Genomic DNA, 13,657 nt, shown 5'->3' with positions numbered 1-13,657 from the left:
GCGTACATAGAGGAAGTTGCAGTGGTTTATTGGGGGGGGGGGGGGGGGGGGGTAGAGAGCATGTCCACCCCTCCTTATAGCTGCTATTGTTACCTCCGTCAAGGGGGGGGGGGGGGGGGGGCGTAGTGGAGCGTTACTAAGCAACAGTAAACTAACGTTAGCGTTAGCTAGTAAACTAACTCGAGGAAGTGGACGTTTGTGGGGGAAATGGTGAAAGAATCGAGTAACTATATTCAATTTTGATGAAAAAGAGTGATTCGTAGATTAATTTGGTTAATTCAAATACATTTTTACTCACTTTTATCTCACTTTATCACCATGAGACTGCTGGCTTAACTGCTGATAGACTGCAGAGATTTGCTTCTACTCCTCCATGCAGAGATTTTATTTCACGTTAACATTACGCTCGGCAAACGTGGAAAAAAAGGAACAGAAAACGCAAACACAACGTCAATGTCAACTCACGGGGAACAAGCGAGCATCGGCAAAGTGCTGAGTTTTCTTCAAGAATGGGACCACGGTAACAAGACAGCGCGCAGCCGCATGTTGGAGGCTTTTCTGACTCAAAACTCGGGGAAGACATTTGTTGAGTTGGAGCGGGAGTTTGCACAGGTTGCCAGTCTCTTTCTGTCTCGGCTCACCACATGGATGAGGCTGACGTATCCTTTCCTTCCCCTTCCTTGGGCTCTGTGCTGGTAGCCAGGGCGTAGCTAGAAATGATGGGCCCTATCGATGCACAAGAGGTGACTCTGGGGCCCCCTCCACTTTCCTCTCTTCCATTTATGGCTAACCAGCTTCATCTCAAACACATGTAATTGAATTGCAAAGTCATGTATGTAGGTTAATGTAGATAGACTGTATATGGGCTGTAGTCGAGACCGCCTTGGTCAAGTCCAAGTCCAGATCGAGTCATTGGTGAATCGAGACCGAGTCGAGACCAAGACCGCAAAACTACGAGTCCAATTCGAGACCAATACCATAGCAATGTGTTATCCAAGGCTACCATTGTATTTATTAACTAAAATAGCATATTTTTGTTTATTGCCTAAAATAGAAGGGAGGTTTCTAAAGACATTTCAACAAAATTAGCATGTTTTGAGGACAAAATTAATTAGATTATAATCATAAAAACAATAATATTATGTAACATTAATTCATCCGAGACTGATTCACGACCGAGTCATATTCACTCCCGAGACCGATTCAAGTCCGAGTCATATTAACTACGAGTCCGAGATGAAACCAAGACCGTCAAAAATCGGTCTTGAGTCCGGTCTCGAGACCGAGACCGGACTCGAGTACTACAGCCCTGCTGTATATTGTATCTTGCATGTTGCAATATCTACACTACAGTATCACAAAAGTCGCAAAAGTTTAGCACAGCTGTTAGCTAATGAAATAAATTATTGCCCACACTGGCAGTGAGTATGAAATAATTTGAGACCCAGTCCTTCACTAAACTTCAGATACATGTTTGGGACGTACTTGGGACTCCAGCTGAAAGCAATTGGGGTTTTCCTCTCTGCATCAAGCCAGTGAGTGAGATAAACATGATAACCTGTAAACTATCTATGAACCAATCATGCATTTTTGTCGTTAACATATCTTTCTCACATTCAGTGATCAATACCTCAGGGAGTTCCTAGAGGACGGAGGAGTTCTCACCCTGCTGGACGTCTTGGGCCAGACACAGACTCAAGAGGAGGACAAGGCAGAAGCCCTCCGCCTTCTGCTCACCATCTCTAACGCTGGTCGCAAGTACAAAGAGTTCATCTGTGAAAGCTATGGTATGGTCTTACAGGATTACTGGCATAGGCTACATACAGGCCTCATCATACACTACACTGACTGACATTGGAATATACCGTATAACTTTATTTATATGGCACCTTTCATACATGGCATGCAGCTCATAGTGCTGTACAAAACATAGCCTATACGTTAAAAAGATATGAAAATGTAAAATAATAAAATACACATAAAACAAAGCCAAAAATAGAAACAGCCAAATAATAGAAAAGTTAAATTAAGGTGCAGCATAAAAAACATGCTTTAAAATTTAGCTCAGAGTCAATACTCACAACTAGGTTTCTTACTACTGGTTTTATCTGTAGAGCCAGATTATCTGATTTGTTTCAAATATTTTCCCATTTACCATTTGGATGTATACAATGTGTACTGCACTGTAGGACCCATTATATTAGCTTTGTCCTCTCTATCCTATGCATGCTTGCAGGCGTGAGAGCCATAGCAGAGTGCCTGGCCACATCAATCACAGAAGAAACCCAAGAGGCAGCATGGGCCCTGCTGGAATCCCTGTCCCGCGGAAACCCCAAACACCAACACCAAGTATACAAGGGCCTGATCGCCCTGATGCCTTGTACCTCCGCTAAGGCCCAGCAGCTGGTCCTGCAAACCCTACGCATGGTGCAGGTATACCAGAGACCCACAGAGTGCACACAAAGGCATATATACTCATGCAAGCATACAGTGGAAGAAAAGTCAGGACGAGAGAGTGGCAGTTTGACAAGTTTATTCAATCTGCAGGTTGGGAGCCAACAAAATCTGGATGATTACACAGAGTTTTATAGTGAATATTCATGATTATGTTAATACAGATAGAATATAATAAAGCTATTGGTCAAAATGTATAAGGTCATATGAACAAGACTGACCAACCAATGTTAATTATAGTTCTAGCGCTTTAAGGAGATGTGTAATAAGAGGTGAGCACCTTCTTCTAGAAGACGAGTTATTATTTTGTCAATGTTATCCATGAGATTTTGGCATTTGCACATTCGAAGCTCACAGGTCTGTGAGAAACACACAAGATGTTACTTTCAGAGTTTAATCTCATAATGGTGAAGCATATTCAGTATTCTTGAGTTTTAGGCTCTTAAGGTGTAAATATGGGTCAAAGGTTACATATTAAGTGAGCAGATAGGAATGTTGCTTGGTACAGGTACTTTTGCATTTCTTCCTTAACAATACACACAAACACAAACGCACACACACTCACAAACTCTAATTTTTTAATTTTTTTTATTTAACCTTTATTTAACCCAACAGTCCAAAGTGAAGACAGTCCATCCCAGCATTGTAGAGCCTCTGCTGAACATGCTCGGGTCCCTGCGCCTTGAGGTACAGGATGAAGGTAAGCACAGCACCAGGCTCCCACCTCTGTTGTGCGGCTGTTAGTCCTTGCCAATGCAGCAGGGTGGAAGATTAAAACCTGATGCTGGTAAACTTTGACTGTGGCTGGGAAGTTTTTCATTTTCCACCAGGCAATCATTTTGTTTTGCTTGCTGGTGAATTTTCAAATGATTCCATTTGCTGCCCTGTATTGGAATATCACCTTTTAACTTTGTCTGACTCTGTCCTCTCCCTGTGTGTCTTTCTGGCAGCTATTAATCTGATCCTGGATCTGACAGAATATGAAGTGAGGCCAGTGCTGCTCAGTGGCCTGGTGGCTCTGCTGAAGCCTGCTAAGGAAGAAGTACAACAGCACCACATGCTGGAAGGTGTCACTTTTCAACTTTTTTGGGAGTCTGTGTGTGGGAGTGTTGTGTTCGAAAGTGTAGTAAGCTTAGAGCAAACTTGTTGTTCCCCAAGATTGATACAGCGATCCCTTTGGACCAATCAGTGAATTTCCATTATGCAGGAGACAGAAGTTGGGGAAATATTATGCAAGACACTGTTCACCTTTGTCAAAAAGGTGGAGGTGGTTTCAGAGACAGATCTATAATCCATCCTTCCCCCTAAACCACCCACCATTTTCTCTGTATTTCATCAATGAGACAATGAGATCTAATTTGTCACATTATCATAATGTGCTATGTTGGCATGTACAATCCCACCAGAGCCTGAGATGACTGAGATTACTCTGTCTCTGTCTGTGTTTGTCCAGCAAGCTGCTGCAGCCAAAGCTATACGGTATGACAATAAAGTATAGGTCATTTATTGTAAACACAGATACAATGTCATATTACCTTGACATAAAGTAATGAATGGAATATTACACACTAAATGTTTTCAGAGAACACTTTATGTTCACTTTATAAAATGCTGTATGAATAAAATTATTAATAAGAGAACTGTTCTTGTAACTTCATGTTTTCATCCTGTTGAACGTGCTGAAGGTTGCTGGCTGAGACGAGTCAGGAGCTTTCTGAGGAGCTGCTGTCTCTCGGAGTGATCCATCACCTACTGTACACTCTGGGCAACAGGGACCACACTGAGGCCCAGGTACAAGCCAGCCTGGCCCTGGAGGTACACACATACAGTATACACACACACACACATATACACACTCACACACATGTTTGCTTGCCAAGGATAGTCCATCGTCCCTATGATGACCTGTACTACAGTTTGTTGAGGGTTCTCAGGTGAGTGTGCAAGAAACTATTTTGCTGGATATTACAATCACAATCACATTCTCACAATTGTTAGTCTTGATGATTTGAAGTACAAATTTAATATACATTTGGCATCTTATCATCTAATCAACATCTTGGCTACTTTCAACTACAGTGAAGATATGAGATTGCACAAATTCAGACAGACGCACACACACTTACCTCTGCTTTCATCTCTGCCTAGCACTTTGTCCGCTCATACCCGGATATAGAAGAACATGTGCACAGAGCCATGGGCAGTACGCTGTTTGCAGCCTTCATGGTAAGTGTAATAACCTGCTCAGTACAGTAACAGTAAATACAGTAACAGTAAAGGTTTAGAAGATAATGTGGATGATTTCTAGGTGGCACTAACAATCACCCCCTCTCTGCAGAACAAAGCTGCTTCTAACTAACAAGATTAACATAATGGAAGGTAATGATTGTAATATTTGGAACGGATATATATCTAATGAATCTATTTTATGGTTATCTCAAGTGTTTTTGTTTTTTTCTCAAATGCCTGTGGTGTGTCAAAATGTTTTTCTTTTCAATTCCAGTTTTGGATGGCAAGAGCTCTGAAAGCTGATCAGAGGAACACATTATTTTAGTGATGCAAAACGACTTTAATAAAAAATATGTTGAATCAACATTGTCTCTATGTGATTTTCTTAAAAGCCAGTTTAACTCAGTGGATATGAATAATAATATATTGGTAATAATAATGGTGACAAGCATAACAATTGTTGATAAAATGATGACAACAATATTATGAAATCGTTATATTGATGGTAGCCTAAATATTCATATAATATTTACGATTATTAATATGCTTATTAATATTAACAAGAATAATAACACTACTACTACCACTACTACTTATACAATATAGTATATAATAATATAATTATAATAACAACAACAACAATAATAATAAAGTCAGGGATTTCATATGGCTATTCACATTTTTGTTTGTTTTTTCATACTTTCGGCTTGTTTTAGTTTGTGAAATAAATTGACATCTTGGATTAAATAAGATTTGACCCTCCCACCGGAGATGACGTTATACGGAGGCCCGTATATTCTTACAGCCGATTGGCCGAAGATCGATTGCCCCGCCTTCACGTGGCGGGAACGAAATCCACACATGACGATTCGAACTGAAACAGGTAAACAAGCCAGAGAGTCACTGCCGCGGAGAGAAATAACTATTTTCTGCTGCATGCTCTGTTTTCACTATGAGCAGATTACGTTCAGCAATGCAGAAAGGGAAGAGAGCCAGTCTGGAACTGACAGAAACTACAAAACCAGTGCGGAAGAGGTCAAAGGCAGCTGTGAAAGAAGGTACCACACTGACGCTACTTAATATTTAAAACACAGACAATTCAATTCATTCACATTGTCGCACGATGGTTGAGCCAATATGAACCAGCACAATGCGTGTCTACTTCTATCAGTCTGTGAAATTACGCCGTATGTCGCTACATATTGCAAATACACTTGCATTTTTACCATCGCATCGATCCGCCCTCTCTGTCTTGCAGGAGTAAAGGGGGATACCACTCATTTTAAGATTTCACATAGCTCTCATCACCTAGTCCAGTGATTCTCAACCTGTTACATGTCAAAAACCCCGGTCCCGGATCTCCATATTGATGAGATTTTGTCTCTCTGACCCAAATCTGGGAATATTTTTATTGATAGATATAATTTTGTCCAGATTTCCACGACTATCTGTATTATAGGTAGAGAGATAACAGTGAAGCTATGATCAAAAGTCATTCTTCTACATTCTCTAACTGTGTTAACTTCTTGCAAATGAAATAATGGCGAAAGGCAACAATTCATCAGTTTGCTGGGGACCCCCTGGAACCCCCTCAAGGACCCCTGGTGGTCCCCGGACCCCACGTTGAGAGTCACTGACCTAGTCCAATAAGTATTCACTCTAAAATGAGGAACAAAACTTATAAACTATGGAGTCATGCCTGTGTTAAGTGGGTGAGGCACTGGTATTGTAGACTCTGAATGTTTATCTCAAGTCATATTGAGCTTCATCTTCATAGTAGTGCTGCATCAGATATGAACAAGGAAATGTAGAGTTATGCATAGAAAATAATCCCGGCTGCTTATATGGAGCTAATATCACTCTTTAAGGGGCAAGACAAGTCCCTCTGTCTGTTCTCGCCTTAACGGTAAATGTTCCCTAACACAGATTGAAGCATCCTGGGGTATTTGATAAATATTTTCATAGTTTTTGGTTGAATGAGAATGTCTTCTTTTCTTCTCCAGAGGAAACCACGACGACCGCTTCACCGTCCACATACCACACTTTCCACGATCCAGCTGACGTTGTGCTCCTGCGGTCCCAGCTCCTAAACTGGTATGACAAGGGGAAGCGAGAGCTGCCATGGAGGACTGCGGTAAAGAGGATTCATTCTTTACACTGGTTTTGACATGCTCATGTGCCTTTTTATGCACATTTTGGGTTGCAAGAGACAAATATAGCGGAATCAAAATCACTTTATTCACCAAGTACAATAAATACATAGGAGTTGTTTTGGTAGCAGTGGTGCAGAGACATTAGTAACGTACAAAGTAACACGGTGACATGTTACAGAGACAATAGAAGCTCGCTTTTTAACTGAAATATGATCCCTTGAAGTTTTATAGCATTATGATTCATCATTGTGTTTTTATCACATTGTTTTGCCACTGTGCAACTAAACTTAAGTAAATACATTTAGTTCAAGGGGAGAGTGCAAGACTTATGATAGACAGCAGACTCAAGTATACGTACAGCCAATATACTGTAATCCTCACAACTATTACTAATACAACTGACTGTCATTCTTTATTTCTCTGACAGGCTATGACAGAGCCAGACCTCAACATCAGGACGTATGCAGGTAAGACGATGCGTTCTTCCCCAAATCTTCATGTCTTCAAACCAGATTTGTCACTGTTTTTGATGTCAAGTCTTCTCCTTTTAGTTTGGGTTTCAGAAATCATGCTACAGCAGACCCAAGTTGCCACTGTAATAGACTACTATAACAAATGGATGAAGGTAGGCAACGTTGATGTGTTCATTGTTTTGGAGTCCTTGTGGTGTTTTAGGTCTGTTGAATATATTATGTTATGAGGAATACAGTGTAATTGAAAATTGTCGTTGACTGTGTTCCAGAGGTGGCCCACAGTGCAGGACCTTGCAGCCGCTACGCTAGAGGTGATTACTAAAAGCAGTAACTGAAGATATGCCTATTCTTAAATGAAACTGATTCCAAGTTGAATTTATTGATTTGATCATTTATGGACAGGAAGTGAACCAGATGTGGGCGGGCCTCGGCTACTACTCCCGGGGAAAGAGACTGCATGAAGGAGCTCAGAAGGTCTGTGTTACGCTTTATAACTCTGTTCTAACTGCTTGACATGTTTCACAGCATATAGCTGCATTTTAATGAGATGCCTTCTGTATTCCATTTAATTTATTCTCTGTCTCAGTGACTCAATTTAAACTCAGTGCAAAGATTTATGCAGGGACTTAGCTCTTAAAATATTGTGTTGTTAAAGGGGATGAAACCCTAAACTCACTTTTTTTGATGAAACACATCCACCCTTGTTGTAATCTTGACAATACACTACATAATCTTGTCTTCCTGGATTTTCTATGCAAAACTCGGCTTTTTGACTGAAAAAATATTCTTGAAATGGATACGTGTTAATGGGTATGCCACCATTATGTCACCAAGTTACCACCCTTAACTCCCCCCTCCCCTCTCTCCTGACATGCATGAGCTCGAGTGTGTAGAGGGGTGTGACTCCACACTGTCATTCACACTCCCCGATCCCACCCACCGCCATCCTATCACCTGCCACAACTTTGTATCTTTTAAAACTGGGGAGTGGGCGGAAACAGGTGTTTTCTGTCTGTTTCATCCCCTTTAATATGGTGATGAGACATGACCACTGATATGTAGTCACTAGACCTATATTTGGAGGCTTAGTACTAGGGGCCTGGGTGTTAATTATGTTACTGTTCTGTGTAAGGTGGTGTCGGAGCTGAAGGGACAGATGCCCCGGACAGTTGAGAGCCTTCTGAAACAGCTACCTGGAGTGGGACGCTACACTGCTGGAGCTATAGGCTCTATTGCATTGGGGCAGGTCATTATACACACGCACATACATGCACAGACACGCCCATGTACCTGCATACCTCCAGTCCAGAGCTGTTTATGTTCCCAAGGCCAGAACAGACTCTGCTTTAAGTGACAACTGCACTTCATCCTGTTCACTGAATTGACCCCTGTTACCTAGGTTACAGGAGCCGTGGATGGCAATGTGATTCGGGTGCTGTGCCGCGTGAGGGCCATCGGGGCCGACAGCACAAGTCCTGCTGTAACAGACGCGCTTTGGTGAGATTGAACTCCAAACTAATATTGTCAACAAACCAGAATTTTGACTTTGATTCCAATACTAAGATTTTATAAATACAGTACTACAGCAAACAAAAACTGTCAAGCAATGTGTTACCACTTTTGACCTGGGCAGCTTTGTAGCAACAATAGTTCCATATTTGGCTCCTAGCACCAGCTAGTTTAGTTGACATAACTGGAACTGGGACTGGGATTCAGTTCAAGATGTGGTGGACCGTTTGATGCTGTTGCCATGTTTTCAGCTGTTTGACTCTGTTGAATTTTGCAGAATTTGTTGAATTTTTTGTCTGTCTGCTGCAGTCCACTGTCAAGAACCAGACTGTGGCTCTGTCTATTTCAGTCCTCCTCCTTCTTCTTGTTCTTCTTTTAACTATTCCAGTCCACACATACTGTATATACAACCTCTGGGGGTGAAAAAAGAAGTGCAAATGGAAAGAAAATCGAATTTCAGCTTGCAGAACACATTTGGACACATTTCATTTGGTTAAAGTATTGAACATATACTGTATGAAATTCAGTATTGAATTTCAAAACAGTATTGAGTAGTATTTTGGTTATCATGACGCCTCTCCAAACATGAAGTTGCATGTTTACCATTCCAGAGGGCCAATTGACGGGCCAATTTCAAAACATTCTGTAACAGTTCATACTCTGCATACTGTATACACTCAGCTTTTTTATGTGGTTTGCTTTGGGGTTTGCTGTTCATCTCAGGGGTCTAGCCAACATGGTAGTGGACCCAGAGAGACCAGGGGATTTCAACCAGGCCATGATGGAGCTCGGGGCGCGAGTCTGCACCCCTAAAGGACCACTCTGCAGCCAGTGTCCCATACAGTCTCACTGCCACTCTTATCGCAAGGTAGAAACCGTCACTCAACACAGCAAGGAGTGCCAAACCGATACTTGTGGGAAGCAATAGTCATGGCTCCTGCTGTTGCTGTGTAACTGTTGAATACTTGTTTGAAGTTTGGCTATATTGCTAAAAGTGTAAAAACGTTTAACTTCTAGAATTTGGCATTCTGAGCAGAAAAACTGGGCAATAGTACATTTTCTCCATTGTAAACACACGAAAAAAGCCAGTGCTAACATACAGCCGTACACTGCATCATAGTATTAAGGCCAGGCCTATAGGTGTCCATCCACATTGTAAGTGATGCTTGTATTTGTGTGTGCAGGTTTATGCCAAACAAGAGAAAAACTCCAAGAGGCTTTTGGGGAAGCTGGACAGGTTGCCTTCAACACTGCCTGATATAGAAGACTGCAGTAAGTGTTCTGGGTCCTCTCCTCTCTTTCATACCTTCATCTGTCATGAAAGTGAAGTACTTGGATTGTATTTGACTCTGTGTATGAGTGTGTGTGCACGAGAGCCTGCATCACTACACACCAGTAGTCCCATTACCTGCTGCTCACTTCCTCCTCTCAGTGAACGGTGGATCATGTCCGCTGTGCCCCATGGAGCCCTGGGATGATGAGCTGGGCGTTCAGAACTTCCCCAGGAAGCCGGTGAAGAAGCCCCCCCGCGTCGAGCGCACTCTGACCTGCATGGTGGTCAGATCTGGGGAGGAGGGAGGGGACGAGTACCTGCTCACACAGAGACCAAACAAAGGTCAGTGGATAGGAAGTGTGACTCAAAGTGCAAAATATGGCTTTCATTACTAGACCTGGATGTATATGCATGATTTTTTATTACATTTTTTGACATCTTCATCCTCAAAATCATTGAGGATGTCACAATAAACTATTTTCTTTGTGATCCTCATGATGTACAGATGTCAAGGCACGTTTGGCAAATTTCATTCAAAATTGCCAACGATGCAAAGAATTGCATTAAAACAAAAAATATTGCTACCATCACATTCAAATATAGAATGCATAAAAATAAAACTGTACTTGCATACAGTTGGCATTTGATACTAATGAAGTGTGGTCACAAATCGATTTTGAGATCTTATTTTAAATGTACCCTTTTGATGTGTGTGTGTGTGTGTGTGTGTGTTGACAGGTTTGCTGGCAGGGATGTGGGAGTTCCCCAGCCTACTGCTGGAGGGGGAGAACTCAGAGATGAAGCAGAAGGGGGCGCTGTGTGCTGAGATCAGCAGGGTGCTGGGAGTCCAGCTGAACAAAAGCCTGTTCCAGTATGTTGGGGAGGTGAGCTTGGTCTCTCTACTACCCATCGTCTCATATAAACCTTTATCCAGAAATGAACTCTTTCTGAAACAGGTACCGGTCTTTTGATGGAGCCTTACTGACTGTATCTGTTCGCAGGTGGTCCATATCTTCTCCCACATCCACCAGACATATGTGGTGTACAGTGTGTGTTTGAAGGACAGTGAAGAAACACAAACACAGACTGAGAACACACAGTGGCTTACCAGATCTGCCCTGCAGGAAGCTGCTGTGCCCACAGGAGTGAAAAAGGTCTGTATATGTTCACACACTCCCTGTATGTGAATCCCTGCTGCCTGCGTGAGTTTAGTAGCAGCAGCAGCAGCAGCAGTCATCTTTATTATCCCTCATGGGGAAAATGCTTTTGCAACAGATTCTTTACATCCAACATCAGGGTTCATAACAGTGAAATTACATTAGAGAAAGGTCCCATCTTCCCTAACTGAGACCACGTAGAGTCACTCTACTGGCCCGAAGGAAACTCTGGTGTGAGGTATGGACACTTCAACCACAGGAAATCGAACCTTAAAGGATAAGGCTGGTGTTTTTTAATGCATTGGTTACCGTCAACAAATCCTATGAAAATAACAATATCAGCAATGATTTTTTTTTGCCAACAAGTCTCGTCCATGTAGCCGGTGCCCACTGAAGCCATGTCCCAGCAGCCATAGAACTCCATTGTATTAAAAAACGATTAAAAACACGTCAAAGAGCCATGCTGCTGCTCTGGGCAACATATTTCATCATCGTGATGCAACGGGCCAGCCGACTTTTTCCTCAATCAACTTCATAAGCCGGCTGTAAACACATTTGCAATCTCAGGAAAGTAGTTCTGTAGCACCAAAAACAGTCCCTGGCGTAATGAAGAATTTGTTCCCATTTGAATTTAATTTGGTAATAACTACAACAGCCTGACTTTTCATGGTAACAGTTAGCGATTTTTAAAATTGAAACTATGTCTTTGTGAGCTGTATTTCAAGGTTTTTAGCTTACAATTGGAGCCATTGACTTCCGGGTTCACGGCTAAAAACGGTACGTGGGAAGTCAGAAAGTAACGGGAGTAGAGCAAACGCATTGTTGATTTTGTTATTTTCATAGGATTTGTTGACGGTAAGCAATGCATTAAAAAAAAATCTGCGTTATCCTTTAAAGGCCCATTCACATCTTCAACAACAGTTATAAACATAACTATGACTATAAAAAGATTTAAATCGTCTTTGGTAAATAAAATGTCTGAGTTCCTGTTACAATAACTATAAAAACATCCATAACTATAACTATATTTTTGATTCGATCTTTTTTTGTTGTTGATGCAGACAACGCTAAAAGATTTTCAACCAATGAAATTAAAGTTCTAACAAAAGAAAGCAGGAGAAGTCGATGCAGTGATTCTTCTTTGCTGAGGAACTTATCACAGATATCGCTGTAGTGTGAATGCTTGAGCGACATGATTTCTGGGATTTTAAGTTCATTTTTTTCAAATCTCTCACTGCCATTTGGAGCCGCCAATGTGCAGTGTTGCCTAGTGTAGTTTTAAAAACTGTTACGAAAAGACATATTATGGTTATCGTGATGAAAGTTTTTAAGTGCAGTTGGCTGTGCAGTTTGTTTAAGTGGGTTACAGCGGCAGCAGGGGTGAATGAGTGCCCACATCTGGTCATGTGTAGTTTATGTGAATAAGCCATGAAAGGGACCAACATGTCAACTCTCCTGCAGATCCTGAAGCTTTATGATTCTGTGGAGAGTCAAGAAGAACAGACTTCTAAGGCAAGTACTTCTAATTTGTATAATGTATCTGTGACTCTTGCTTATACTGTGGTAATAACTGATGTCAGCTGTGTCCTTTGTTGGTTGTTGTCTCATTTAGGATGGGAAGCGGAAGAAAACCGCTGGTGTGAAAAATGACAAGAAACCACAGACCTCGAAAAAGGCCAAACTCAGTGCAGCAAATAACGGGACCAGACAGCTCTCCCTCAGCTCTTTCTTCAAGACCGTTAAAGAGGAATCCTGACGGACTCAATTTTACATGAATGTTCAATATGGTGCCTTTCGATATGTGCCTTAGTGTCAAAGTCAATAATGGGCCACATTATGCCTTTAGCAAGGTGCCATACAATCATATTTACTGGAACTTGGTTAAATACAAAATGGCATCAAATTATTTTAACTAGACAATATGAACAGTGGACCACACTGATACAATGGGTTTTAAATGTTTTTTCAAGCAATCCTATTGGAAAAAACAATAGTATATCATTCCTATAATATATAGAGACTTATAGTATGTCTGTAGTACTTTGTAGTAAAACAATTTTATTAAACGAATTGTAGTTTATGGTATTTTTGTGTAATGATATCACTATAATATTCCTGTATGGACTTGTAGTTTTGCAGTGGCATTTGTATGGTATCCTAAACTTTATTGCAGGATTACTATAGTTCTTTTGCGTTAGGGAACTGCAGTAATTATGGCTACTTTAAAGACAACTGTCTAATACTGACCACAATAAACAATAATTGTCTAATACTGACCACAATAAAAATGCAGAAACAGGAAAAGAGTTGAATGTAGGCCTACCTGTGTAAGTTGGATCTCAGTCCAGACACTGTCAGGCAAACGCCCAGATTCATGCATAGAGTCAATTTTGTCTCGCCAGTTTGAAC

At 41.3% G+C, this 13,657-nt stretch overlaps 1 protein-coding gene across 1 annotated transcript; it reads left to right on the top strand.

Annotated features, from left to right (window-relative positions):
• Positions 1–453: 453 nt before the first annotated feature.
• Positions 454–13,309, top strand: mutyh (mutY DNA glycosylase). The gene is made up of 24 exons (XM_071545447.1): positions 454–659; positions 1,467–1,535; positions 1,621–1,787; positions 2,237–2,433; positions 3,070–3,154; positions 3,405–3,521; positions 3,861–3,933; positions 4,140–4,269; positions 4,603–4,680; positions 5,612–5,741; positions 6,687–6,817; positions 7,264–7,303; positions 7,388–7,461; positions 7,579–7,620; positions 7,712–7,783; positions 8,442–8,555; positions 8,709–8,806; positions 9,542–9,686; positions 10,003–10,090; positions 10,251–10,433; positions 10,830–10,975; positions 11,093–11,245; positions 12,710–12,760; positions 12,861–13,309. Exons 1-24 carry the CDS (start codon positions 454–456, stop codon positions 13,002–13,004), a joined length of 2,733 nt encoding a protein of 910 aa, XP_071401548.1. The 3' UTR covers positions 13,005–13,309.
• The last annotated feature ends 348 nt before the right edge of the window (positions 13,310–13,657 follow it).

The sequence above is a fragment of the Centroberyx affinis genome, unplaced genomic scaffold, assembly GCF_046629955.1.
Source record: "Centroberyx affinis isolate AG114_WGS23_722 - 3 ecotype Tasmania unplaced genomic scaffold, CSIRO-AGI_Caff_v1 ptg004902l_1, whole genome shotgun sequence".
Classification (NCBI taxonomy): domain Eukaryota; kingdom Metazoa; phylum Chordata; class Actinopteri; order Beryciformes; family Berycidae; genus Centroberyx; species Centroberyx affinis.
The sequence above is the reverse complement of the archived record's forward strand: the minus strand, read 5'-3'. Positions and strand labels throughout refer to the sequence as shown.

Coding starts and splice junctions, on each gene's coding strand:
- mutyh (XM_071545447.1), top strand. CDS start 454: ATGTCAACTCACGGGGAACAAGCGAGCATCGGCAAAGTGCTGAGTTTT. Junction 6,818..7,263: donor AGCTGCCATGGAGGACTGCG/GTAAAGAGGATT, acceptor TTTCTCTGACAG/GCTATGACAGAGCCAGACCT. Junction 11,246..12,709: donor TGCCCACAGGAGTGAAAAAG/GTCTGTATATGT, acceptor ACTCTCCTGCAG/ATCCTGAAGCTTTATGATTC.